General features: G+C 46.7%; 1 protein-coding gene across 2 annotated transcripts in view; it reads left to right on the forward strand.

Moving 5' to 3' along the window:
• Window positions 1-8,338: 8,338 nt before the first annotated feature.
• Window positions 8,339-24,889, forward strand: part of Mtp (microsomal triacylglycerol transfer protein) — a 74,085-nt gene continuing 57,534 nt past the window's right edge. The window contains exon 1 of one of the 2 annotated variants that reach the window (XM_084589673.1): window positions 8,339-8,680. In XM_084589673.1, coding sequence (XP_084445799.1) covers window positions 8,623-8,680 — 58 coding nt within the window. In that variant the 5' untranslated portion in view covers window positions 8,339-8,622. The remainder of the gene's footprint in view (window positions 8,681-24,889) is intronic. The other variant, XM_084589675.1, reaches the window with a different exon arrangement.

The raw sequence follows: 24,889 nt of genomic DNA on the forward strand, positions 1-24,889 counted from the left end.
AGAGGCGACAACTAGGAGTAGGTTTCCTTGTCAATAAGTATATAGCGGGTAATATACATGAATTCTATAGTATTAATGAGAGGGTTGCAGGCATCGTAATTAGGCTTAATAAGCGGTATAAACTGAAGGTTGTATAGGCCTATGCACCTACATGTAGTTATGATGACCAGGCAGTTGAAAGCTTCTATGAAGATGTAGAATCGGCAATGCGAAAAGTAAAGACGCAGTATACTGTACTAATGGGCGACTTCAATGCCAAGGTAGGGAAAAAACAGGCAGGAGGCAAGGCAGTAGGTGACTATGGCATTGGTTCTAGGAATAGCAGGGGGGAGTTACTAGTTGAGTTTGCAGAGCGCAATAACTTACGAATCATGAATACCTTCTTTAGCAAACGGAAGAACCGAAAATGGACATGGAAAAGTCCTAACGGAGAGACTAAAAATGAAATCGACTTCATAATGTGTTCAACCCCCGCCATTGTGCAGGATGTAGAGGTAATCGGGAAAGTTCGATGTAGTGACCACAGGATGGTGAGGTCCCGAATTAGCCTAAATCTAAAGAAGGAACGCAATAGATTAGTAAGAAAGAAACCCATCAACGAATTAGCGGTGAGGGGGAGGGCAGAAGAGTTCAGGATCTCGCTACAGAATAGGTATTCAGCTCTAACTGAGGATGACGACATTACCCTAGAGGCAAGGAACAATAATTTCAGAGATATCATTACTGAGTGCGCGGTAGAAGTAGGCGGTAGGATAGTTAGAGAGGATACCGGTAAGCTGTCTAAGGAGACGAAAGATTTGATTAAGAAACGGCAGAGTATGAAAGCTTCCAATCCAACAGACCAGATCGAATTGGCCGAGATATCAAAGCTAATCAATAAGCGCAAGGTGGCCGATATAAGGAAGTATAACATGGAGAAAATTGAGCATGCTGTAAAGAACGGGGGAAGCCTTAAAGCGGTAAAGAAGAAATTGGGCATAGGCAAAAACCAGATGTATGCGATAAAGGACAAGGCGGGCAACGTCATCACTAATATGGACAAGATAGTCAAAGTAGCCGAGGAGTTCTATACAGATCTCTACAGCAGCCAAAGTAGTCAGGACCGTAATGAGATTGGCGGTAGGGAAAAACAGTCAGACGTTCCACCAGTGACGAAGGACGAGGTCAAGAAAGCACTAGAAACTATGAAAAGGGGGAAATCAGCTGGAGAGGATCAGATAACTACAGATTTGCTGAAGGACGGGGGGGATATCGTGCTAGAAAAACTGGCCACCCTGTATACGCAGTGCCTGGTGTCGTCGACGGTACCGGAAGCATGGAAGAATGCAAACATTATCCTCATTCACAAGAAAGGGGACTCTAAGGACCTTAAAAATTACAGACCAATCAGCTTACTGTCTGTTACGTATAAGGTATTTACCAAGGTAATCGCTAATAGAATCAGCACAACCTTAGACTGCAATCAAGCAAAGGATCAAGCAGGGTTTCGGAAACGGTACTCTACTATCGATCATATCCATACCACCAATCAGGTGATAGAAAAATGCGCGGAATATAACCAGCCCTTATACATAGCATTCATTGATTACGAAAAAGCATTTGACTCAGTTGAAACCTCGGCGGTGATGCACGCATTGCGAAATCAGGGGGTAGACGAGCCGTACGTGAAAGTGCTGGAAGATATATATAGTGGCTGCACAGCAACCATAGTTCTGCATAAAGAAAGTAACAAAATTCCCATAAAGAAAGGTGTTAGGCAAGGAGACACAATCTCCCCAGTACTATTCACAGCTTGTTTAGAGGAAGTATTCAGAGACTTGGAATGGGAGCAGTTAGGGATAAGGCTAGATGGAGAATACCTCAGTAATCAGCGATTTGCTGATGACATTGCCTTGCTAAGCAACTCGGGAGCTGAACTGCAAATAATGATTGATGACCTAGACAGGAAAAGTAGAAAGGTAGGCTTGAAAATCAATATGCAGAAGACTAAGGTAATGTTCAACAGCCTCGGGAAGGAACAGGAGTTTACATTAGGTAGCGAAATACTGGAAGTAGTAGGCGAATATATCTACTTAGGACAGGTAGTAACCGCAGATCCGGACCATGAAAAGGAAATAACAAGAAGAATAAGATTGGGATGGAGCGCATTTGGCAAGCACTCGCAGATTATGACTAGCAGCTTACCGGTATCGCTCAAGAGGAAAGTATACAACAGTTGCATCTTGCCTGTACTCACCTATGGGGCTGAAACGTGGAGGCTAACCAAGAGAGTTCTACTTAAGTTGAGGACAACCCAGAGGGCTATGGAACGAAAAATGGTAGGGGTAACATTAAGAGATAGAAAGCGTGCAGAGTGGGTCAGAGAAATAACTCAAGTTAACGACATTCTAGTGGAAATTAAGAAGAAGAAATGGACATGGGCAGGACATGTAGTGCGAAGAGAAGATAACCGATGGTCGCTGAGGGTAACAAACTGGATTCCAAGGGAAGGAAAGCGTAGCAGGGGGCGGCAGAAAGTTAGGTGGGCGGATGAGATTAAGAAGTTCGCAGGGGTCAGGTGGATGCAGCTAGCACAGAACCGGGTTAAGTGGAGAGATATGGGAGAGGCCTTCGCCCTGCAGTGGGTATAATCAGGCTGATGATGATGATATATATATATATATATATATATGGTGTGTTTGCCAATATTCTTAAGCAGTACGCTCTTATCCAATGCCGTTTCTCGTAGAATATGGCTTTCTTTCTTTTCTTGAGGGGGAGGGGGGAGTGGAGGAGGCGCAGGCTAAGGCAGTAAATCAAAGGCTATCTTTGATCCTGCTTGGCCAGAAATTGATTGAATGTCCTCCAGTGGCTTCAGATGTCCGGTTGTTAGCGGCCACATAAAAGCAAGAAGATGCAGAGCGCCTTCTGTTAGAGTATACAGTGTGCGCTCACTGGTGCTCGTGCAAAAGAGCCGTGTGTCATGCTTTAGACCACTGTAGTACAGCGCGCTGCTGCGTTTTCCACTTTCCTTTTTTAACTTTTTTTTTGGCTTGTGTCGCTGAACGGCGCCAGGTGCGCGCTTCACGAGGTTGATTGTACAAACCACTTTGTGGCGATGATTAAACTACAAATGAGCTTTCATTCGGCGCCTATAAAAATACTAGTAGTAGTTTATTCGTAAACGTACCACCGATTTTAACAAAGGGATTCCTTCATTTCCTAAAGAAGCCATACACAACCAGTCCCAGCCCGGCCTTTGCCCCCGCCACAAGCCTGGATCTGGCCCAGGACAGCAATGTCAAGCACAAGCCCGGCCCGGACCCGGCCCCGCGGGCAGGGCCGGGCGCGGCCTTTCGGGCTGGCTCGAACTCGTGTAGTGTTCTATAGCCTGTGGTGTGTAACGGGGGGTTTTTAGGCACCTCATATTCATCAAGCCAGCAGTCAGCTTCAGTGAATGTGTGCTTGCAATTCAGCAAGTAGTAAATAATCAAGGCCAAGATTTATTTGAAATGTTTTTCCGTGATTTCTAGATTTTGTATTTATTTATTTGAATACCTCCAGTGCTCATGAGGGAGTTACAGAAGGGAGTGGAATGCATGAGAAAAATATATAACACTAGAAGTGCGGCAATACAGAAGAGATACAGAAAATGTAGGGAACAACAAGAAGACGGAAAAATAGATTACACGGGATAAATGCGCTCTTCAACAGCTGATCTGAACAAAACAATGTCGATAAGAGCAATTGAGGGGGGCAAGTGGTTCCATTAGGTTTTCAAAATAAATGAGTAAAAATATGTGTTAGTGCGGCAAAAAGGGATGTCTACGTTATAATGTGAAAACCGTCATGCATCAGGTAGTTATTTATTTAGTCGTCAAAAAGGCTTCGACGCCAAGTAACGACCTGCGCAGGATGAGTCTTACGCGAGTATACACTCGAATAGGGATCGCGCTAGTTTCCATGCTGTCCGTCTTGTGTGTTTTCCTTTTGCTGCAGGGCTATGCATGAACCCCTTTTATAGTTCCTGCGTGTTGTCCGTGCGCGGTGCGTTTCGTCGTTCGAGGTCATTGGGTGCGCGTAATCAATTGTAACGGCCAAATTGTAGCTTAAGATCACACCTCCATTGGGCATCCGCTGAAATTGTGACGCGAAATGAGGTCTGAATTCGTGCTAAGGGTACGCTTCAGGCTGAGACCGAAGAATTGATGCGCACCTGCACTTAAAAAAAAAAAAAGAAAACAGGTTTTGTATTTATATATATATATATATATATATATATTTAACAAATCAACGACTGGGTCCTATAGTTAGACGCTTCAGTGAATTGCCCTTTTTTTTTTTTTTTTTTTTGTCGTACGCGAAGGCACGACCGCATGCACGAGAACTGTGTAGAAAACTTTTGCTTGCTGAACAGTAAACTTCAATGTTTCAGAAGGTACTTTATGTCTACAAAGGCGCCTTTTCGTGTCCGCGCATTTTTGTCCATCCGTCCTGGTACGAACACGTGGTACATGAACAAATCGAGGATCCCTTACAGGAAGGCCGAAAAAAAATGAGCAGGAAAAAGAAGTAGCTTATACGTGAGTGACTGTCACGCTGCAGAGCTACACAACGCTGAGCACTACGGTTGAAGCCTCTCGTGACGCGGATTTTTGAATAAGCTGTCTTCTACGAATGCAACACATTTCAACCTCGTCACACAATGAAAAGTGAAGCTCTGGAGGCAGTGCATATCGAACACCCTTCTTAGTTAAGAGCAAAAACAAGCAGGTAAGACAACGCGTATGTATGTATGTATGTATGTATGTATGTATGTATGTATGTATGTATGTATGTATGTATGTATGTATGTATGTATGTATGTATGTATGTATGTATGTATGTATGTATGTATGTATGTATGTATGTATGTATGTATGTATGTGTGTATGTATGTATGTATGTATGTATGTATGTATGTATGTATGTATGTATGTATGTATGTGTGTGTATGTATGTATGTATGTATGTATGTATGTATGTATGTATGTATGTATGTATGTATGTATGTATGTATGTATGTATGTATGTATGTATGTATGTATGTATGTATGTACGTACGTACGTACGTACGTACGTACGTACGTATGTATGTATGTATGTATGTATGTATGTATGTATGTATGTATGTATGTATGTATGTATGTATGTATGTATGTATGTATGTATGTATGTATGTATGTATGTATGTACGTATGTATGTATGTATAACTTTATTAGGGAGCCGGCAAACGACGGGTTAAAGCGTCGTGACGCTGGCCAAGCGTCTACCCGGGGTTAAAGGTCAACTCCGGGGGTTTTTTCACATTCGAATATTGCAGTGAAACTTTTACCACAGGTTCTTCTCTCCGTCCTGACGCATTCTACAAAATTTGGGTGCCGTACGATAATCCGTTCACGCGCAATACGGCTTTAAAATATGCCGTTTTCATGGCTTAAGTTGAGAGTATTTCTGCGGGCAACACTAAGTTTCGGACGTCACAAACAGTATACAGGCGTTAATGTCTACTTCCCGCGTGATTATGAAATTGTGAGGTTTATATTGAACTACCTCAGACATTTTATGCAGTGCGTTATGATTTCCATACTTTATTTTCACCATCCAACGCACGTACGAGTGTTTTTCTAATACTGAGTGTGACGTCACCATTTCGTCAAATGTGACGTCGTTTCTGGCCGTGAAATCAGTTTCGGTTTCGATTTGCTGTTTTTAATTTTTAGAAATACTTCTAATTGGAATTTTGGAAAACGGTGTTTTGTGTTGGAGTCAGGACGTACCGAGGAATGTGATTCAATTAAAAACACAAAATGATGAAAAAACCACCGGAGTTGCCCTTTAAGCCCTACTCTGCACTACCTCATTTGGCCCGTTTGTGGTGGGTTGTGAGGCTTGTGCTTTTCGAGCGCACCCCGGGCCTGCTGGACGGCCCATAGTTGCATGTCCTTGTCTGTATTCTGCACAGCACTTTGAAGTTCCGGCGGGTATGTCCTGGATGCAGCTTCGGTCGGTCTCTAAATACCGCGGAAGCCTTCTGTTAAACGAGCAGTACCTACTTTCGAAAAGCCAATCGCGTACCTTCATATTTGATGCGCTATCGGTTCCGCCTTTCTTTCCAAATGTGAGATTCGGTGGCTCGCGCGGACCCTTTACACAGCTATATGAGGTCTTCATTTGACCATCCGTGAAGTCCTTTTCCTCACTCTTTCTCGGCTATCCAAAAGAAAAAAAAAATGATTTTCGAGCAAAGCAATGATCTTAACAGTACTGCTAGCGATTAGTGTGGCTTCAGCGTAATACGAGTGGTAAAACACATTTTCAAGATCACTGAAAGCGTCGCCGTTGTCGTCGCGACGGCCGTGTAGGTGGCAGCCTCGGGGAAAGAGATAACTGCGCTTGGGAGCAAGTGGACACGTTCACCTGTACCAGAGTTGTACGTAAACGATTGCTTGTAATCGATTACTTGTAATTAATTCCATTTTTGAACAATTTTGCAATCAGTTCATTACTTTTTCAAACAGCAACTTTTCGTCTCTCCGTGGTGGTGTAGTGCATGATTAGGGCACTCGACTACTGTGCCCAGGGACGCGGGATCGAATCCCGGCCTCGGCGGCCGCTTTTCGGTGGAGGCGAAAAGATCGATAGGCTCCCGTGTGTTGTGCGATGTCAGTGCACGTTAAAGCACCTCAGGCGGTCGAAATTTTCGGACCCCTCCACTACGGCGTTTCTCATAAGCTGAGTTATACACAAAAACCCAAACCAAACGTAACGTACTGGTTGATTCAAGTATCTTTTTTGTTGATTGATTTCCAGTTAGCAGTCACTTTTGTGCAGCGGAAGCTACAGAGGCAAAGCGTCTGTGACGACGTTATATCATCAAATTATTCGGCCGCACTACGGTGCGCATGGCTGCCTGGCATGTTGCACTCTCCGTGGTTAGTTCCTGGTGCAGCTTCTGCTAACACCTGTTGCAATTTCTCGATTTAATGCTAAGCGGGTGCCTATTGAAGGACGACGTCAGGAACTCCACCATCTTTTGGCCGAAGAACTCAACCGACCTTGATATGCTTCCACACGAGCAGTCGCCTCTGATGCTCCGAAGAAAGCACCGACACTATTTTTAAAGCTTTTAGCGACCTTACCTGCGCTGCCTTTTCGCAACCCCAACAGCGATTCGCAACGCTTCATATAGGTAATAGAAACTGGAATAGAAGCATTTCGCACCTGCGAGCGGGTGTGCAATGTGTTCACATCACCACCCCTATATATAGCGCTTACATGTAGATAGTGCTTAGTGAATAAACTATATTGCGAGGCCCTATTTCCTTCGAGAACATTGAAGAGTGTAGCTTGCATAGTATACGGCTGCACTCCCCATGTCGGCGAACACTTTATTTTCTTGAGCCATATGCATGCTTCAGCACTGCGAGAGTACACCCTAGAGTTGATGGCGTGTACGAGATCATGAAGACACAGAACATTTGGTCGTTTTCCGAAGGTCGTTGAACTGACGGCGAACACGTGACAATTCCATTTCCCTTTCTCACTAGAGAACGACCTTAGGGACCGCAACAAAACAAGCCGTCTTTTTAAACATCGGATATGCTTCGTTAACGTCAACAGATATCTTTTTTTGTTCGCACTCACGTTAAAATCGCGATTAAAAAAGTAAAAAGAAGGTCGAAGAGCGGGCGCTTACACGTAGTACTTCTAAGGTGTGGCGTCTAGTTGATCTGTCGTTTGCTCGCGTGAGGCAAACCAGGAGATCCAAGTATTTCCCCTCCTCTTCTACCCGGTCTTTCTCGAGCACTACAACCAGTGGGCATGTCCACTGGGAAACTTGACTCAATTTCGCAGCGGATTCTTGGAGGACTGATGAGAGTAGCAACCACTCGGCGAGCGTTGTGCAGGGCTCGTGATTTGGCGGACAGCAAAAAGGCGCCGTGACGGTAGCGATCATTCGTTTTGTCACCGATCTGGTAAGCCAACTGTAGAGCGAAAATCACTACATAAGGCAAAAATCGACCAAATGCTGCGCCCTGTCGTTTTTCTCGGATCTAGCCGTGCAATACCGAGCCTGCAATGAGCTGATCTCACAACACCGGGGCTGGTGAACTCGGCTCCGGACGGCGCCGTGCGCGAGCTGAGGACGTCCCGACGGCGCCCTTGGAACGCCCTGTGCGCGGCCGTGCGTCCCATTGATCTGGGCTGCGCAGTCATGATGGCGCGCCGGAGCGTCGCGGCGGCCCCTCTATTAGCATCGGCATTCCGGCGGCCGGGCGAGGAGTGCGCGCGCAACGGTGCGGGCGACCCTCACCCGGAAGAAGGGCGAACTGGAAGGACCACTTTTGCCTTTTTCGGCTGCTGCTGCTGGTCCTCCCCAGATCGGGGCGACTCGGTCAGCCGCCTGCACGACCGGCCGCGGCTCGGATGCGATGGTCCAGGCGCGGGGCTCAGCGCCTATCAGCCGCTCCTTCGAGCCTCGGTGAAATATCAACCGGGGGGGCGCCCTTATCTGAAGGTCAACCAACCGGCGGCCCTTGCCTCCACGGCGCGGCGGACGTCGAGCGGCCAGAGGCGATAGATCGGCACACGCCGCCACCATGGCCCGGACCCGGTTGCTACTGCCCTGGCTGCTCGCGGCGCTCTCCTGCCTCGCCGGTGAGTGCACGTGGCTCAGCGACGCGTCATTTAGAGGGCTGGAGAAGAGCTGCATCTGTAACGTCCTCAGAAAACTGATGATTAACTCGTAGGAGCACGCGTACTACGATTATTTTGATCCGCTGCAGTGTGCAAGTTATAAGAGTACACGTGCCGGTAGCTTTTTATCACAGTGTTTCTTGTAGTATCAGCGAAAGTCGCTATGTCATCGTCTGTGCAGTCCTGAAGCATTTGTAAAGAAAAAACAAACCTAATTCTCACGAGCCTCAAGTTTTTTTTTTTTTTTTTTTTTTTTTGTGTGTGTGTGTGGGTAAGAAACTTCATGGCCCTGCGCGGATTATTACCTGTGAATCTCATTTACTTCTTACGCTGGCGTGACTGGCGATCAAATCATAGAAACCCTCACTGCATGGTTGGGCGGCAGCAGTTACGGTAACTCTGACTATTTATGCAATGCTTCTATTTATGATGTACTGCACGTCGGGAATGTCGTATCGTATAGAACAAATGAACGCACACCGACAGCTATGGGATTGGTTCCCGAGAGAAAATCGGTAGCGCCAGCAAAATTTCCATTTCTCCATGCTTATCTGTGGTTCTTCATAGTTGTAGAAGTAGTGAATCTGACACTCTTTACGTTTGCCGGCACGCAAATCTGGCCACAGGGAAAGAGAAGTTTTCGCAATAAGTTTGCTCCGTATTCGAACTCATTTCACATCGATATTTCTTCTTTCATTTTATACGTCGAGTGTCTCGGGTCATGGCGGATCTAGAGCTGCGACCGCATTGGAGCGCAGTATTGAGTCCATGCTGACATGGCGTGCGTGCTCGGCAATGTTGGACAGGCGCTTAAAGGGCACCCAGTGAAGACAAAGATTTCCATGTCCTTGTAAGTTGTGTTACTTCATATCGGAATCTCCAGTTATTTACCGTCTCAGACAGCATTAGGTCACGGACAAAAAGGAAACATTTCAGAGCACGTAGCAATTACTGGCTATTTCCACTCTTGTCAATCATATATTCCTGGCGCAGATCTGGGTTGCGACGTCGCCGTTCATGGAATTTCACCCAACTGATACGTTGGTTTCCGTCTCAGGGGACTTTCTTATCCTTGAATGGCAATATTCACTGCGCATTTTAAAGAGCGCCATGAAACAATGTATATTTGTAGACGACTGGACCGAACCCTTCACATCCACTCGAACCCATCGCATGCACTCTGCTGATGCGCGTTTTTTTCTTCGCACATCCTCTTGTCGGCGTCGTTTCGAGTAGTTCACGGCCCCTGTCGCGTCTCAAGCTCTGCCGACGTCGCGTGTTATTTATTCAAGGGTACGAGCATCGCTGCGCGCTGTAGCGTGCCGCACGTCTCGAGGCTCTGCCGCTCGCCCTCCCTGGCCTCCAGGCGTCGGCCCCAGCGATAGAAACCGGGCCGGGAAGCGCTGAGTAAATGTCCCGACCGCAACGGAAACCAGAGGACTTTGAGCCGCTATCGTTTCCCTGCCGGGGCGCTATCTGTTTTCTACAGCGGCGCCCATGAACTCGGGTTTGTGCAGCAGGAGCAAAAAAGGAGACCTGTAGCTAGCGCAGTGCTTCTTACGTAAGCGCATGTACGTGCCTGCTGCAGATTTAACAATCGAGGCGTCTGTTTTTGTCTACTCTGCTTCTGAGCGGAGCCAATGTTGCAGGTCCCCGATATAGTGCCCGATTTAGTGCGGGCGGCGGCAGCATTGTGCTGGCCCACGATTTTAAACCGCCAAAATGGTACATATTGACCAAATAAAATTATTCACTCGTAATGTTCGTCAAAAGGTATCATCTCTATCTAAAAAAAGTCAATTTCCTGCAAGACCAAGATGTGCTCTGCCACTGACATAGGTTGCATACTTTGTCATGTGGGTCTAAGGGATAAGAAGTGAGGCTTTAAAAACGGCATGTAAACTTGATCGAGGTTTCTCGCTCACAAGTGCGCTTTTGAACCAGTCATGACATTGTCTATTCATTTCAAGAAGCGTTTTATTTTACTATCCATTACTGATGTGTTACCTCGCGTCCGAAGCTTTCAGGATGATGAAGACTCCTGAAACCGTCTGCCGCCAGGTTACGCACAGCTAGTTGATCTGCATGAACAGATGAAATAAATAAATGCTATGGTTATACCCGTTTAAAGCTCTGTCTGGAAACCGTTCATTCGCTGTGCCTCATCGGTACAGAAAGACCGTGGGCCAGCTTCGTCCTGTGCTCTTCCGTTTCGTGATGTCCGTCTTATTGAGCCAAGCTCGATGTCTCGTTCAATCGAGACCTCTTTTCCCAATATACAGTTTTCTTTCTTTTTTTCTTGCGTATATAGCTTCCGCTTATCTCTCCCTTCTACAGTACTTCCGATTCACGGGGTAGAATATGGAAGACGGATGAGACTGAATAATGTAGCAAACCTTTCTGTGCTGTAATAGTAAATTACCATTTACTTGCCCCACACCTTATGGTGCGCTTGGAAATGAAAGCTTAAACTTTGCATCGCTTTTCACCTGCCTTTCGAAGACATGGATGCCTTTTTTTTTTTTTTTTGCGATGAACGGTATCTTTATGCTCGATGTGTACGAAACACTACAGGAGATTGCTCTTATACTGCGATAGTTTCAATCATGCTGTGTGCTATCGTACATGGTGCACGCAAAATTGATTGACACGCGCAGCACTCATCAACTTGCTAAGGCAACGCCTAATGCCGTCTTACGGGCTCCCATCTACGGCGCGATATTACATACACGCGGCAGTCAGAACCGCACGCTCCAACTTTGGCTTTACTGCTAAGCGGGAAGCAATGCTTCTCTATTTATCCTGCAGTTCATGAACGTAAGTGTTTGTCAAAAATATGCAACCCAGCTGGTTGGCTTCTGTAAGCCCTATAAAGAGGCTCGTTACGCATCTCCAGCGTTCGCAATCTCGCAGGTGACGAGGAACCTCGTCCTCACCCTTCTAGAGCTTAAATATCCGAAGAGAGCTCCTAGGAGCTCTACTGCAGGAGTTAGAGGCGCTGTATAGCGTTTACAGAGACTGTATCGAAATTTACAACGCGCTGTCTGCCACCAACTTTGTAACGCTAGGCACGATATATCCGGGACGACGCCAGCATCGTATACTGGGTTCAGCACAATTGAAGCTTTTCAAAACCGAACCGAATATGAATAGCTGTAAAAAACCGAGCCAACCATGTGTGTCAGACATGTTTATGAATATTTGTTCCTTGTGTGGATATTTGTACAAAGCGAAAAATCGTGCAAGAGAGTGAAGCACTACTCGTTTGGCTCTATAATTTGGGATCTCAATTGTAGCAGTGAACTCCATCGGGGCGTGTGGAGTAAGCATATTATTACATTACTGCCATGATATACGTTTAGGAAAATTAACATTTCGCTGTTTTTTGTTGTTGTTTGTTTTAGTGCATATTGGCAGATGTATAAATGAAAGACTGACTGAACTCAAGCGCAATGTGGCACAGCAAGGGCAAGTTCTCTGAACGCTGCCATGACTGCCCGCGTAAAACCTGTTAGCCGTTGTTCGGAGAGTGCACTGCTGAGGCAAGGAGATATGTAAAATAATCGCAGTACTTTTGATTTGCAAGAATGCAGCTTTGTGCGTCGTAACTTTCTCGGTGAACCTGTCAGAAAAAAAAAAAAAATTGCCTTCCTTGATGGTTATGGCATGAGCGTGCGATGAGTCTCATTTTATTTTTCCTCATTGGAGCCCTTTCTTCTGTATATATGCTTCCATGCTAAAGTTAGCGCTGTGTCCTGCGTATCTGTCTTCTGTTGCCGCTTAGATCCCCCCATTTTTTTTTTTTTTTTATGCGAAAGGAGCAGTTGTGAGCAATTGAGAAGTGGTAGAGGTTAATGAGTGGTGTCAATAGATAGAGGGTGACGTAATGTTGTCTTTTGTTGCCTTTTTTGAGCTTTGTCTGTCACGTCCCTGTTTTTGTTAATGCGAAAGAAGCCGTTGTGAGTAATTGAGAAGTGGTAGAGGTTAATAAGTGGTGTCAACCGATAGAGGGTGACATAATGCTGAGTCCGAAAAAATAATTAGGTCAAGAAGTTAATTAGGCAGTTAGTTACAGGCAAAAATATATATGTTTGCGAAAGAAGCAGTTGTGAGCAATTTAGAAGTGGTAGAGGTTAATGAGTGGTGTCAATAGATAGAGGGTGACGTAATGTTGTCTTTTGTTGCCTTTTTTGAGCTTTGTCTCTCACGTCTCTGTTTTTGTTAATGCGAAAGAAGCCGTTGTGAGTAATTGAGAAGTGGTAGAGGTTAATAAGTGGTGTCAACCGATAGAAGGTGACGTAATATTGTGTCCGAAAAAATAAATAGGTCAGGAAGTTAATTAGGTAGTTAGTTACAGGCAAAAATATATATGTTGTCCGCAACAGTTCTGAGTAATTGAGAAGCGGTAGAGGTTAATGAGTGGTTTCAATCGATAGAGGGTGACTTAATGTTGTGTCATAAAAATAATTATACCTATAAGTTCAGTAATTATTGGAGGCAAAAAATGTAAAAGTAAAGGTGAAAATGTTGTCCTTAGCCAATGGCTTGGTGCCACATTTGAATGTGTCAAATGCTAAAACAGTTTATTAAATCAGTTATTTAAGGTGACTTCAAGGATGTGACGTCACGCAACCGGAAGTAGAGCCGAAAAAGGGCATAGGAAGGGATTGGCGCGCAATTTAAAACTACCAAAGACTACAATGGGTAAACAAGAAGTGAATTAAGCAATTAGAAGCGTGCTTTTGCATTACTCCAATGCAGATTCAGCAGTGCTCTTTTTTTTTGCGCTTTGGGTTTTGCCAAGGAGGAGGAAGATGAGGAGGAAAGGCAGGGAGGTTAACCAGTAAAAGCGACCGGTTTGCTACCCTGCACTGGGGGGAGGGGATGAGTGGATATAAAAGTTGTGAGAGAGGGATAGTTGAAGTAAGTACAGTCACATAACAGACATGCCACATCACTTCACAGTCATATCATAGCAAACTCATAGTCTTTCGATTAGGCGTGTGCTTTTCATAAAGCGGAGCAGTGCCTGGGAGGCCTTCACCGCAGACGATCGCCTTGGCTAGGGATTTAAAATGTTAATTTAAGTCAATGGGCGTCCACCTAGATGTTGCAGCGTACGGCACAGACACTGCCTTTCTTCACTGTATATCGGGCACTCACAAAGAATGTGGCCTATAGACTTGTCGCATCCACAGTTTGTACATGCAGGGCTGTTTGCCATGCCTATCATAAAAGAATACGAGTTTGTGAATGCTACACCAACCCACAGGTGGCACAGCAAAGTTTCTTCGCGTCGGGGTAGGCCAGGTGGAAGGCGTAGCTTCAGGTCAGGGTCCAGGGATTTTAAGCGGCAGTTCGCAAACTGGCCAGAATTCCACAAGGAGAGTGTGTGTTCCCGCGGAAGTGCGCGAAGCCTGCCCGCTGCGCCTGCCCTGGAAAAGGGAATCAACACACAATCGCCATCTTGGTGGGCTGTTCGTGCGACCTCGCCCGCCTGAAGATTGCCCGCTATGTCGCTGTGTCCTGGAAGCCATTGGAAGATGATGTCATGCCCTCCATTAATTGCACAGTGATGAATTTGTCTTATTTCCGCAACGAGTTGTTCATGGGCTCCACGGCGAAGAGCTGATTTTAAGGCTTGCAGGGCTGCTTTTGAATCTGTGAAAATAGACCACCGCTGGGGGCTCTGCTGACTGATATGCCTAATTGCGACACGAAGAGCGGTTAGCCCTGCAGCTGTTGAAGAAGTCTGGTGAATTGTCCTAACTTCTATTTCTGTATTAATTGAGGGTACGACCATGGAGCCTGAAGAACTCATGGCATTCACTGAACCATCGGTGTAGACGTGCAAACGATTTGCATGGTGCTCATGGAAGTATTCAAGAGTGATTTGTTTTAGCTCTGTCGGCGATAGCTCGACCTTCTTCCTGACGCCGGGTATTGAAAGAAGCACGTGTGGTTTATGCAGGCTCCATAGTGGAGAGGACGGTCTAGATGCGGGTGTAAACTGGGACGGCATATATCGCGATGCGCATCAACGGTCTCTGTAAACGATGTACGCGGCCTGGTAATAGGAAGACTGGCCAAATTATGACAGGGAACCCGAGATATGTGTCGGAAATGGTGCCCTCAGGACGTCAACTGTTAGGTAGGTAGATATGGGATGCTCCTGTGCAATTAAAATGGTAGCAGCCGTAGGGGCACATTTCAGCAATTCCAGGCAGGTTGGCAGAGCTTGAGCTTGAACGCTCTGTAGAATTCCTAAGTTGGTTTTCTTGATATTTCCAAGTGCAGGTAAGCTGTACCGAAGAAATCCCATAAATAATGCACGGTATAATTGGAGCATCGACCACACGGACGCTCCCCACGCCTTTCCCCCAATAAAGGCAATTATGTGAGTAATTGCTGTCAGTCTCTTTTTTATGAATGAAATATGGGGAGTCCACGAAAGATTTCGGTCATGATCACTCCCAGAAAGTGATGGCTGCTTTCGTAGGGGATTGCTTTACCATGAATGCGTACGGTGTAAGGTGACATGTTCTTGAGTGTAAATGCAACTAGCGCAAACTTTTCAGTTGATATTTGTAGACCTTGCAGGTGGAGGTAGTCTGCAACTATACTTGCCGCCTTTTGCAGCCTCGCTTTAACATGTGGGCGCGTAACTTCTGATGCCCAGGTATACAGATGTCGTCTGCATGTATTTAAAGTTGCGCCGATTGTGGTATTAAGTCGACAAGCCCGACAAGAGTAAGATTGAAAAGCGTTGGGCTTAGTACTCCGCCCTGTGGGACTCCACGGGAAGTGAAATGAGATGTTGGGCCATCCTCAGTCTGCAGAAAGTGAGGTCTGCTGGATAAACAACTGCGTATCCAGCAAAAAACACGACCGCCAAGCTCGGCAGCTTATAGAGCGTCCAAAATGGCCTGGTGAGTGACGTTGTAATATGCACTCTTTATATCCAGGAACAACGCCGCGGGTAAGCGCTTCAGAATTTTTTGTCGTTGTACAGATGATATCAGGGTTTTGCCAAAATGAGCGCAGTATACATAAACGGCCGGCTTATGTTCCATCGAAACGCGGCAGCCGCTTCCAGGATCGACTCCGTCATTTTAGGTAGCTGACGATTCGTCATTTATCCACAGGATGATTAATTGTGGCCACATGCTTGCAGTGCGTGCATACCTTCCGCATGCATGATTAACTGCGGAATCTCGCTGCTCTCTGCTTCGAAGAATAAATAGAGAATTGAAATAAATCAGTAGAACCATGTGCATTCGTAAACTAGGAAGTGTCGAAATGAACTCGCAGGAACACGTTTCTGTGAAGGTATGTTCGACTGATTTACTCTCACAAATAATGCATTTCGACACACAAAGTACACCTTGCCGAGTTTTGCACCTTAAAGCTGCCTGCGTCATTGCAGTTACTCAGGAGTAATGAAAATAAGTATTTCACGCGTTCATTGCACTTAGTTCGTGTAGCACGCATCTGAATATTTGCACCGCAGAAAGCTCGCTTCACTTCGGTGAGATATTTCGCCTCCAGTAGCAACCGTCCATCGCAGTTGAGCATTGTCTTCTTCACAGCGTACACGTCATTTGCTGTGTGCAGACCCCACAAAAAGGGGGAGAAAAAATCTTGGAACAATGTACAGTTTCGCTTTGGAACCAACGCACAGCGCAGCGTTCCTGTAACGCTGTAGGATAGCACGGCTCATAGCGAAGTTGGCATGCAGCTTCGGTGGTCAGGTTGCCCGGTTAAACCAATCTCGAAGCACTTCGGAACGCTGCAGGTTGCCTTCGGACAAGCCAGCCACGAAGCGCTAACAAGACGCCACTCGCTTTGCGAGAGGATATAGGCGCCGCTACGTAGAGAAGATATCGTCGTACGATGCGTGAACATTCGAGATGCCAGCGAAGCTGAGTATAATACGCGAGGCAGCTAATTACAGAAAAAAGGAGGCTGAATATGCACGTGAGTGTAGAGGCGGCCCTGGGCCGGCATTATAAAATGATTGTGCAAACGATTCTATGTCATGTTTGAATTTCTGCCCACCACCATTGGCTGAATGGCGTTTAAGATTCAAGCATGCAATCGATTCAGAAAGGAATCATCAGACCAGGCCAGCTTCCTCTGAACTATGCTCTAAACTGGAAGCATACAAACATTTGAAACAGTTGTCTATAAGAATTACACGCATGATTTATTCGATATTCGTATCATTAAGAGGTCGAAAAGTATCCGACATATTGATAACATGTTATTCGAATAATTTTGAACACGATTCCTTTGAAGAAGCGAACAAGATGGTATTTGACGCGCTATTCGAAAATTCCCAATATTCGTACACGCCTACGAAATGGCAACGTGCGGAAATGACATAGCAACCGGAAAATGATCGGCTAACAATCGTTACGCATCTCCAGCGTTCGCAACTTCACAGGTGACGAGGAACCTCGTCCTCACCGGTCTCGAGCTTAAGTATCCCGAGAGAGCTTCTAGGAGCTCTATTGCAGGAGTTAGATGGGCTGTATAGCCTTTACAGAGACTGTATCGAAATTTACAACGCGCTGACTGCCACCAACTTTGTAACGCTAGGCACGATATATCTGGGACGACGGCAGCGTCGTATATGCTTTCTTATGTATTCTTGAGCATATTTTCGACACTGTTCAGTCTGCCCACTGTCTCTGGCTCCGGCTGCTGCCACCAGTGTCGCAGCGGCTTCACTCCGAGATACGTAACCTCTTGTGTAAAGTAAGCGCAAGATAAAAAAGACCAGGTCGTCTAAATCGCTCCGAAGATCTCTACTGTACGGCGCCCCCATCGCCCATGTGTCGCTCTGACACGTTAATTAAAATCTGCTCACAGCACAAGGCCTGGGACTACAAGATGGTTCTGACCTGTAACACTTACATAGAGCTGCTTTGAAGGATCAGATGCCTCTGATAAAGTTTCCCTTTCAGAGTAAACTCCGCTGTTCTGCCACCATACGACATACTTTCCGGAACATTTTTGTGGATATGCCAAAAGAGGTCAGGTCACAAAAAACATTCCGGCATTTAACTATGCGTATAACGCGAGCTGCAATTTTTTCAACCGTCACACTAGGCGACGCTCACAACACTTTAGGCTACCCGTGCCTTGCTTTCAATTCCTCTCATTCTGGAACTCGAGGGTCTAGGCCCTACATTGGGGCGCCAAAGGAAGGCCTACGTTAGCGCCTCTCGCCCCCGCACGTGCGTGCTACGGGCGACCACGTTGTTACCGACTCCACGCGGCTTCATGCGTGCTCCACAATGCAGAAGGGCACCGCGACTGTGTCATGCGCCGCTGCAATCTAATCGGCCTACGACCGCCGAACACGTCTTGCCGGACGGCTTGAGTGCCGGGGGCCCCTTGACAAGTCGGTCTCGCGGTTCCTTACAGGACGCCTTCGAGATAAAGAGCCGATACCAGGGCCCCATATCGCGGGAATCTATCAGCCAATCAGCCAAGATTGTCGCCCTCAAATATGCCGCTGCTTCACGCACGGCCAGACGCATTCTGTTTTACACACACGCTGCAGTGAACAGCGCCGTTGACGCCTGCGCTAGGCCACATCGGAGACCAGGTGCCTTTGTGCAACTAGACGGCAACGATATCACCGCCTGCGTGTGCTGACTTTTTTAATGTGAGAGGCCTTGTGTGGAGAAAAAAAAAATATTGGAGGGGCACTTAGGCACCACCTTTAAGGGTATCACATGATATCGGCAATGGCTCCCTTTGCCAATTCTCCTACGGATCCTTGTTAGCGCAGATGGACTTTGCTACTCACCCGATTAGTAATCCGTTAATTTCTTCATCCAATATCTCACACACACTAACCTTTACTATACAGTCGTAGGCGCAAGGCCAACCGCCTGAGATATACAACGCCCCGCTTAACCGTAGGCTACGTGACCTAAGGGTGACGTCACTGACTCAGAATGCAAGGGTCCTGGAAGGGTGGTTCTGCTATCACCCTCCCATCTGAAAGGAGAGGCCCCAGTTGGCAGCTCCTGCCAAATCAGCCACGTAATGTGGTCACGTGACGTCAGACAATCTTACGTCCAATCAGTGGCTGGCCATGGTAGCCACCATCTCCCACCTGCCAGAGGCCTCTCCTGTGATTTTTCGCTCACACCGCCGCCGCCGGGCTTTCTGCGGAAGCTGTCGCACTAAAAGCTATCAACCGTCCGGCCAAGGCCACTGATGAAAGAAGGAACATTAAACGAAACAGAAATAAACATGCAGACAAGAAGACTTGGGAACCAAGCCATTATCCAATCAGCCACCTCAGTACGTGCTTCCTGCTCCCACGGCTTGTACTACCACATCACATGTCCTGTGAACGGGCCCGCACGGCACCGTGGGGGGAGACACCGGGGAGAACAGTGGAATCTATATGCTACCGTGCGCGGGCCTCGCGCCACCCGCTCAAAGGAATCGAACTAGTAGTAAAGAGTGAATGAATCGAGCAATGTCGAAGAAAGCCTACGGGACAACCTGTGCTGTGGCAACGAGCCATATGCTCACACGTTACCGTCGGATCCTCTAATATTTTTTTTATATGCTACGGCAACTACGTCAAGGCGAACGGTGACGCTAACAGAGCGACACCATCTAGCATATATTAAATTAGCCGCTATATCAAGAACACGATCGCGCTTTCGCATTTTTTCTTTAATGCGGCCTTACCAATTGTATGCTGCCTTTGGCAATATACAAACCCAGCTTTCTGGGATTCCGTTTAACGGCATACCGTTAAAGGCCCCGTTCTCCATAACATTCGGCGTTGGCGTTATGAGCGAACAATCGCGGGCACGGCGCTGTTAGGTGGCAGCTGACATAGCCGAACATTAATTGCCCGATGGGTTGTGTGACGTAACGAGGGCACGTTACAATACTGAGAGGAGCTGAAGAGAAAATAAGAATGCTGTGCTCTTGGGTTTCGAGCGAGCCGCGCTGCTTACTCCAAGGTCACGCAGACCCGTTGGCTTGGATAATGCGGGGTGGTCGACTACGACCGGACAAAGTGGTAGTATAATATGCTAATAAGAATGTGCTAGATATCAGAGGCACAAATTAAGGGACCGCCTCATACCGTTAGAGGCTGAACTTCAGTGTATCCCATAACCTTTATTATGAGAAGACTGTGGCATATCTTAAGATATTGTTATGTACCTGTTGATGGGAATCGTCTAAGCTTCCGATGCGTAACAGGGATTTCCTTTCCAAGTTTTTCCTGCTCTCGCACCGAGTAGTTAAATCTGCCATAGAAAATCAGTGGGTTTCCTTCTTGAAGGCAAAGGGAGAATATTGTGTAAGATACTTTTGTGAACATACCGATCGATGTAAGTGGTCAATAAGCTTCCGAGGGGCATCGAAATTTCCGTTGTTAAAGGGCAGTTACATCGCTTTCCGAGAATTCCGTGATATTCAATGATTCAAATGTCTAGAGGCTGTAGGTAATGCATGTGAAGTGTTTTTGCGCTAGCATTCAAATTGGTGACGTAATCGACGATTACACCTCGAGCTTCTTCTCACAGCGCTCAAGGCCTGCAGAGAAGCTTGGTGATGACGTCAAGAACGGTAACATTTATTAAGGCGGTAGCCTTTAATGGCTCATGCTGTCGTGGACAAAGTGTGTCCCGCTTTTGAGGCGTTCTCATTGGCCGAGGCGGAATGCGCCCCTGCCATCTGCAATGCCACACTTAACGCGCGTCAATGAACGCCACGCGAGAGGAGCGATGGTGCGCCGTCCAAACTCGCACTTGCCGGAGAAAGTGGGATAGATACTGCGCCTTCCCTCTCCTGTAAACCAAATATAATTATATGTAGCACTGCAACGAATGCCGACAAGAGGCTAACGATGAGAGGCAAATTATAGGATAGGAAGAGTAGGCTTTCGCCATTATCCTCGAGACATCTAAGAGACCCTCTGAGTTTTATTATCCTTGCATTGCCTTCGCTCACTGCCAGCGGTGTTTATACTTCAAACCAAGAGTTCCTATGCGGTAAATGTACACCGGTACCGTCAGTGCCTCCCACCCGTAGCTGTGCGGTGCAGAGAAGCCTGCTAACGGTCGCGGTTTTAGTCGCTAATTGCGCCACCGATTCAAGTGCTAGCGCCAAGACATTTCGCACTGCAAGCTATGAACATTCGACCCCTCGAAACTCATCGAAATCTAAAACCGGTGCAGTTTCCCTTTGAGTTTTTCCGGCGCTCACAAAGGGTAATTAAGATTGCTGTGAAAAAAAAAAAAAGAACAATGGGTGCATTTTCCAAAATAAAAGGCGAAAAAGTATGAACCTGCTGAGGAAGCGCCTGGGGATGCATTGGTTGTTATGGTGCAGGTATACAATATGTGAAAAATTCTGTCTATAAACTCTGTCCCGGTATTTGTCCAAACTTTCTGGGCATGCAGGAACATTGAACGATAAACAGCCACTCAAGCGCTTGTTCGCCTTGTTCTCACGCACTGTCTCGTTTTCTTCGTGCCATTGAAAGTTGTGCAGTGTCGAGAAAGCTTGCCATCTTGCTGCGCCATATTCGTCGACACACATTCCTATCCGGGGTTGTGCTCACGCAGTTATGCGTCGCGAATTGTCACAACTTCTCGTATGCTTCTATTCCACTGGTTCCTTGACTACGGTTCGCGTGCCGAATATTCAGTTCCCGACTCTTAACTTGCAGTCGTATGATAGCGCTGAGTTTGCAACACGAAGAGTTTATTTTCAAAATATTTTCTCGGCACTTCTCGAAGAGTGTGACCAAAAAAAAAAACAAAAAAAAAACAATGAAGATTGCTTGGCCTTCATTCGTGATAATCGATCAGCGACAACACTGCAAAAAGGATGCGGTCAAATAAGGCAATGGCATCAGAAACACTTTTCTTTACCATGCCGTCTCTCTGTTTGTCTTTTTGAGATGCCGCGCGTGGAGGTATAAAAAGATTCTCTATCAAAGGAACACAAGCTTTATGGAGGAAAATAAAGAACTACGCATGAGGTTTCACTCCTTAACGATAACCTCATCTGTTTTACTTATCTTCCCGCTCTGATCTCCCCTTTATTGTTCCAAGGGCCATTGACCTCTTCCTCGATGTATCATAGCCCTTGGGCAGACAGAGTTGGACAAGGGAGGCACGACGATATCTGCATGCGTGCAGGACGCAGTGTCAAGTGTCACTCGAGCGTGCTACGTTTCCTCTCATATAGGGCCGCCGCCACTCAGCGACGGCACGACACGACGTTCTGCCGTGAGCGGCCATGAAGCCTTACAAAGCTATACCATATAATCTGCTATGACTTGTAACGTTAACAAATAAAAAGCGCACAAAGGATCACTCAATACATGAAAGGGCGCTGACTACCAACTGTTTATTGTTCGTGAACCCAGGACAGTATACGCCATGCTAGAACTCAGGCCAATGGGGCAGTGTGGAAGACAGTAAAGGTAACTTACGGGGAAACCTATCAGTTCTTGGCAGAGTTGAAACCGAGAACTGAAGAATTGCAACCCACCCTTGAGATGTATTCATTACAAACAGGTGGCAAATTACCGAGGCTGAAACCACGATTGTCTCTTGAAATCGAGGCGTAACTGCATCCAAAAAGAGTAAACAAACTAAGGTCATAGGGTTTTCCGTCCCAAAGCGACCTCGGCTACGAGAGACGCCGTGGGGGAGGACTCCGGACAATTTTTGTTGCTGCGTCGAGCTCTTCTATGTATACGAGTATGCCTTTTATCTGCTGCGCTTGGTATGTCGCCAGCACCAATAGTATAATGTTTTATCGTTTGTAACGATGCCTTTTGTTGAAGTCGAAAAAGCTGTGTCTTGCATGACGTATATCTGCCTGACATATTCGAATATCATGCGCGGTGCCTCTAGTGGACGCGAGTATGGTATGCTTTAGTCTTCAAGAAGCCGTGCGCATACAACAAAGGAGAAATAGAGCAGTAACTCTGGTACAGGGAAAACCTTGTTGCTTTACCGCACATACAGAAGGACTGAGGGGTGATAGGCTTGCTAAGTGAATAAACGAAGGAACACTACACATGGTCGCCCACTTTTGGGGGGAACACGATGCCGTTTTCTTCAGTGCGTTCGACTCGGCTGCGCTTCGAAGCAATGTGGCAGTCCATGCGAAGCACCACCTTCCGTCTGCGCTACTTTGCTGTCATGTGCGGCCGTGTTACGCGCAGCAGCGCTTCGAACAGACCGACCCCCTACTTGCGTACAGTGGCCTCACAGCACATGATATTGGCGCTGTGCCTTTTTGCTTCTTTAGCAGCAGTTTATTAGGGTTAAAGAACCAGCCGCTGCCGCTAGTACCAAACTGCAGACAAGCAGTGATTTGTTTGCTGAGGCGTTATGCGGGTAAAATTTAGCACTAATTACACAGACTGTCAGTGTCCCTTAATTTTTTGCCACCTCGTATAGCGGGGACTCCGAACCAGCGATGAAGTGAACATTTTTTTCTTCTTCAAAACAAAGAGATCCTAGCCGGCATGAAAGGGCTGAGGTTATACACTGCAGCAGAGCGTCAAGGTTAGCCATCTTGGAAAATGAAAAAAAAAAAAAAAAAAAGAAAAAAAAAACAACGCACACGAACCAGGACTAAGAAAGGTGGAAACAAAAGTGCCGGCCTGTATGTCTTGCGTGTTTTTCGCACATGTGCCAATGAACACTCCCCCCCCCCCCCCCCCCCCCCCACACACACACATATAATATACTTTCCTTCAGAGCAAATATTAGTTGCGAGATAGCGCTTGTGTGTCCACTCTTCTTATAGTCCTCATTCGTGTGCGCTGATTTTTCTTTTTACGAGATGAACAACGTCCACCTCGCCGTTCTTCTGCCAGACGCTTAGCCAGTCGCGCCGCGGCTGAGGATGCGCCCAGTCGGAGCGATGTCAGCACAGCGGCTACGCTGCCGGGCTTCGAAAACACTTGTCGATAAGTGGTCTTGATTAACAGAGCCGACGTGGCACCGTCGCGGGAAGCCACGCACTAAAGCGGGCCACTTTCGCCACGCATCTCTCTGGGTCCGCTGCGTGGACGCCAGGCTTCGCTTTCAGGGCAGCGCTCGTCTTTGTTAAATAGCGAATCGGAAGAAAAAAGAAGAGCCTCCGGAAAGGGTCACGGCTCGTTGCGTACTTTAAACAAGTGTCCGGCATGGGAAAAAAAGTTTTACGAAGCTTGAACTAGTTGCTAAAAAGCCAGATGTTCGCTCCATTCAATCTATTTTACTCTAAAGCTGTTCGTTGGCATTGTACCTGCGTATCAAGTCAAAAGGTTGCGGCGGCGTGCTAAAAGCTTTACTTCTGGTTCTGTGTATGTGTAACGCATTAAAAAGCATCTACGAACGGTTGTTTGTCGCTTTACAGCCATCTTTGAAAGAATAAAATACAGTTAGGAGAAAGAAGGAAATAAATGGGAAATGTTCGAACCAAACTTTAACAAAACCGGGCTCACCGAAAGATTAAAGAGCACTGCAGAATCTGCATTGGAGTAATGCGAAAGCACGGATGCTGCTGTTGGTTGCTTCTGGTTGCTTCTAGTTGCTTAATTCACTTCGTTTACCCATTTTAATCTCCGGTACCTTCAAATCGTTCCGCCGGGATGGTGCAGTGGTAAGACGCCAGACTGCTGTGCCGGAGTACCCGGGTTCGATCCCGACCGCGGCGGCTGCGTTTCGATGGAGGCGAAACGAAGAGGAGTCTGTGTGCTGTGCGATGTCAGCGCACGTTAAAGATCCCCAGGTGGTCGAAATTACTCCGTAGCCCTCCACTACGGCTCCTCTTTCTCTCTTTCCACTTTCACTCCCACCTTCCTCCCTTCCCTTACGGCACGATTCAGGTACACACAGAAACAAGTGTAACCGATACTGCGCCTTTCTCTTCTTATGAACCAATTATTATTATCTCTTTCAAATTGCGCGCCAGTCCCTTCCTATGCCCTTTTTCGGCTCTAATTCCGGTTGCGTGACGTCACGTCCTCTACGTCACATTCACTTCTTGTTTAACCAATTTAGTCTTTGCTACTTTCAAATTGCGCGCCAATCCCTTCCTATGCCCTTTTTCGGTTCTACTTCCGGTTTCGTGACGTCACATCTTGGACGTCTCCACTACGGCAATGCT

The sequence above is a fragment of the Amblyomma maculatum genome, chromosome 1 (assembly GCF_055883805.1).
Source record: "Amblyomma maculatum isolate TAMU_Amacu chromosome 1, ASM5588380v1, whole genome shotgun sequence".
In the NCBI taxonomy this organism is placed as follows: Eukaryota; Metazoa; Arthropoda; class Arachnida; order Ixodida; family Ixodidae; genus Amblyomma; species Amblyomma maculatum.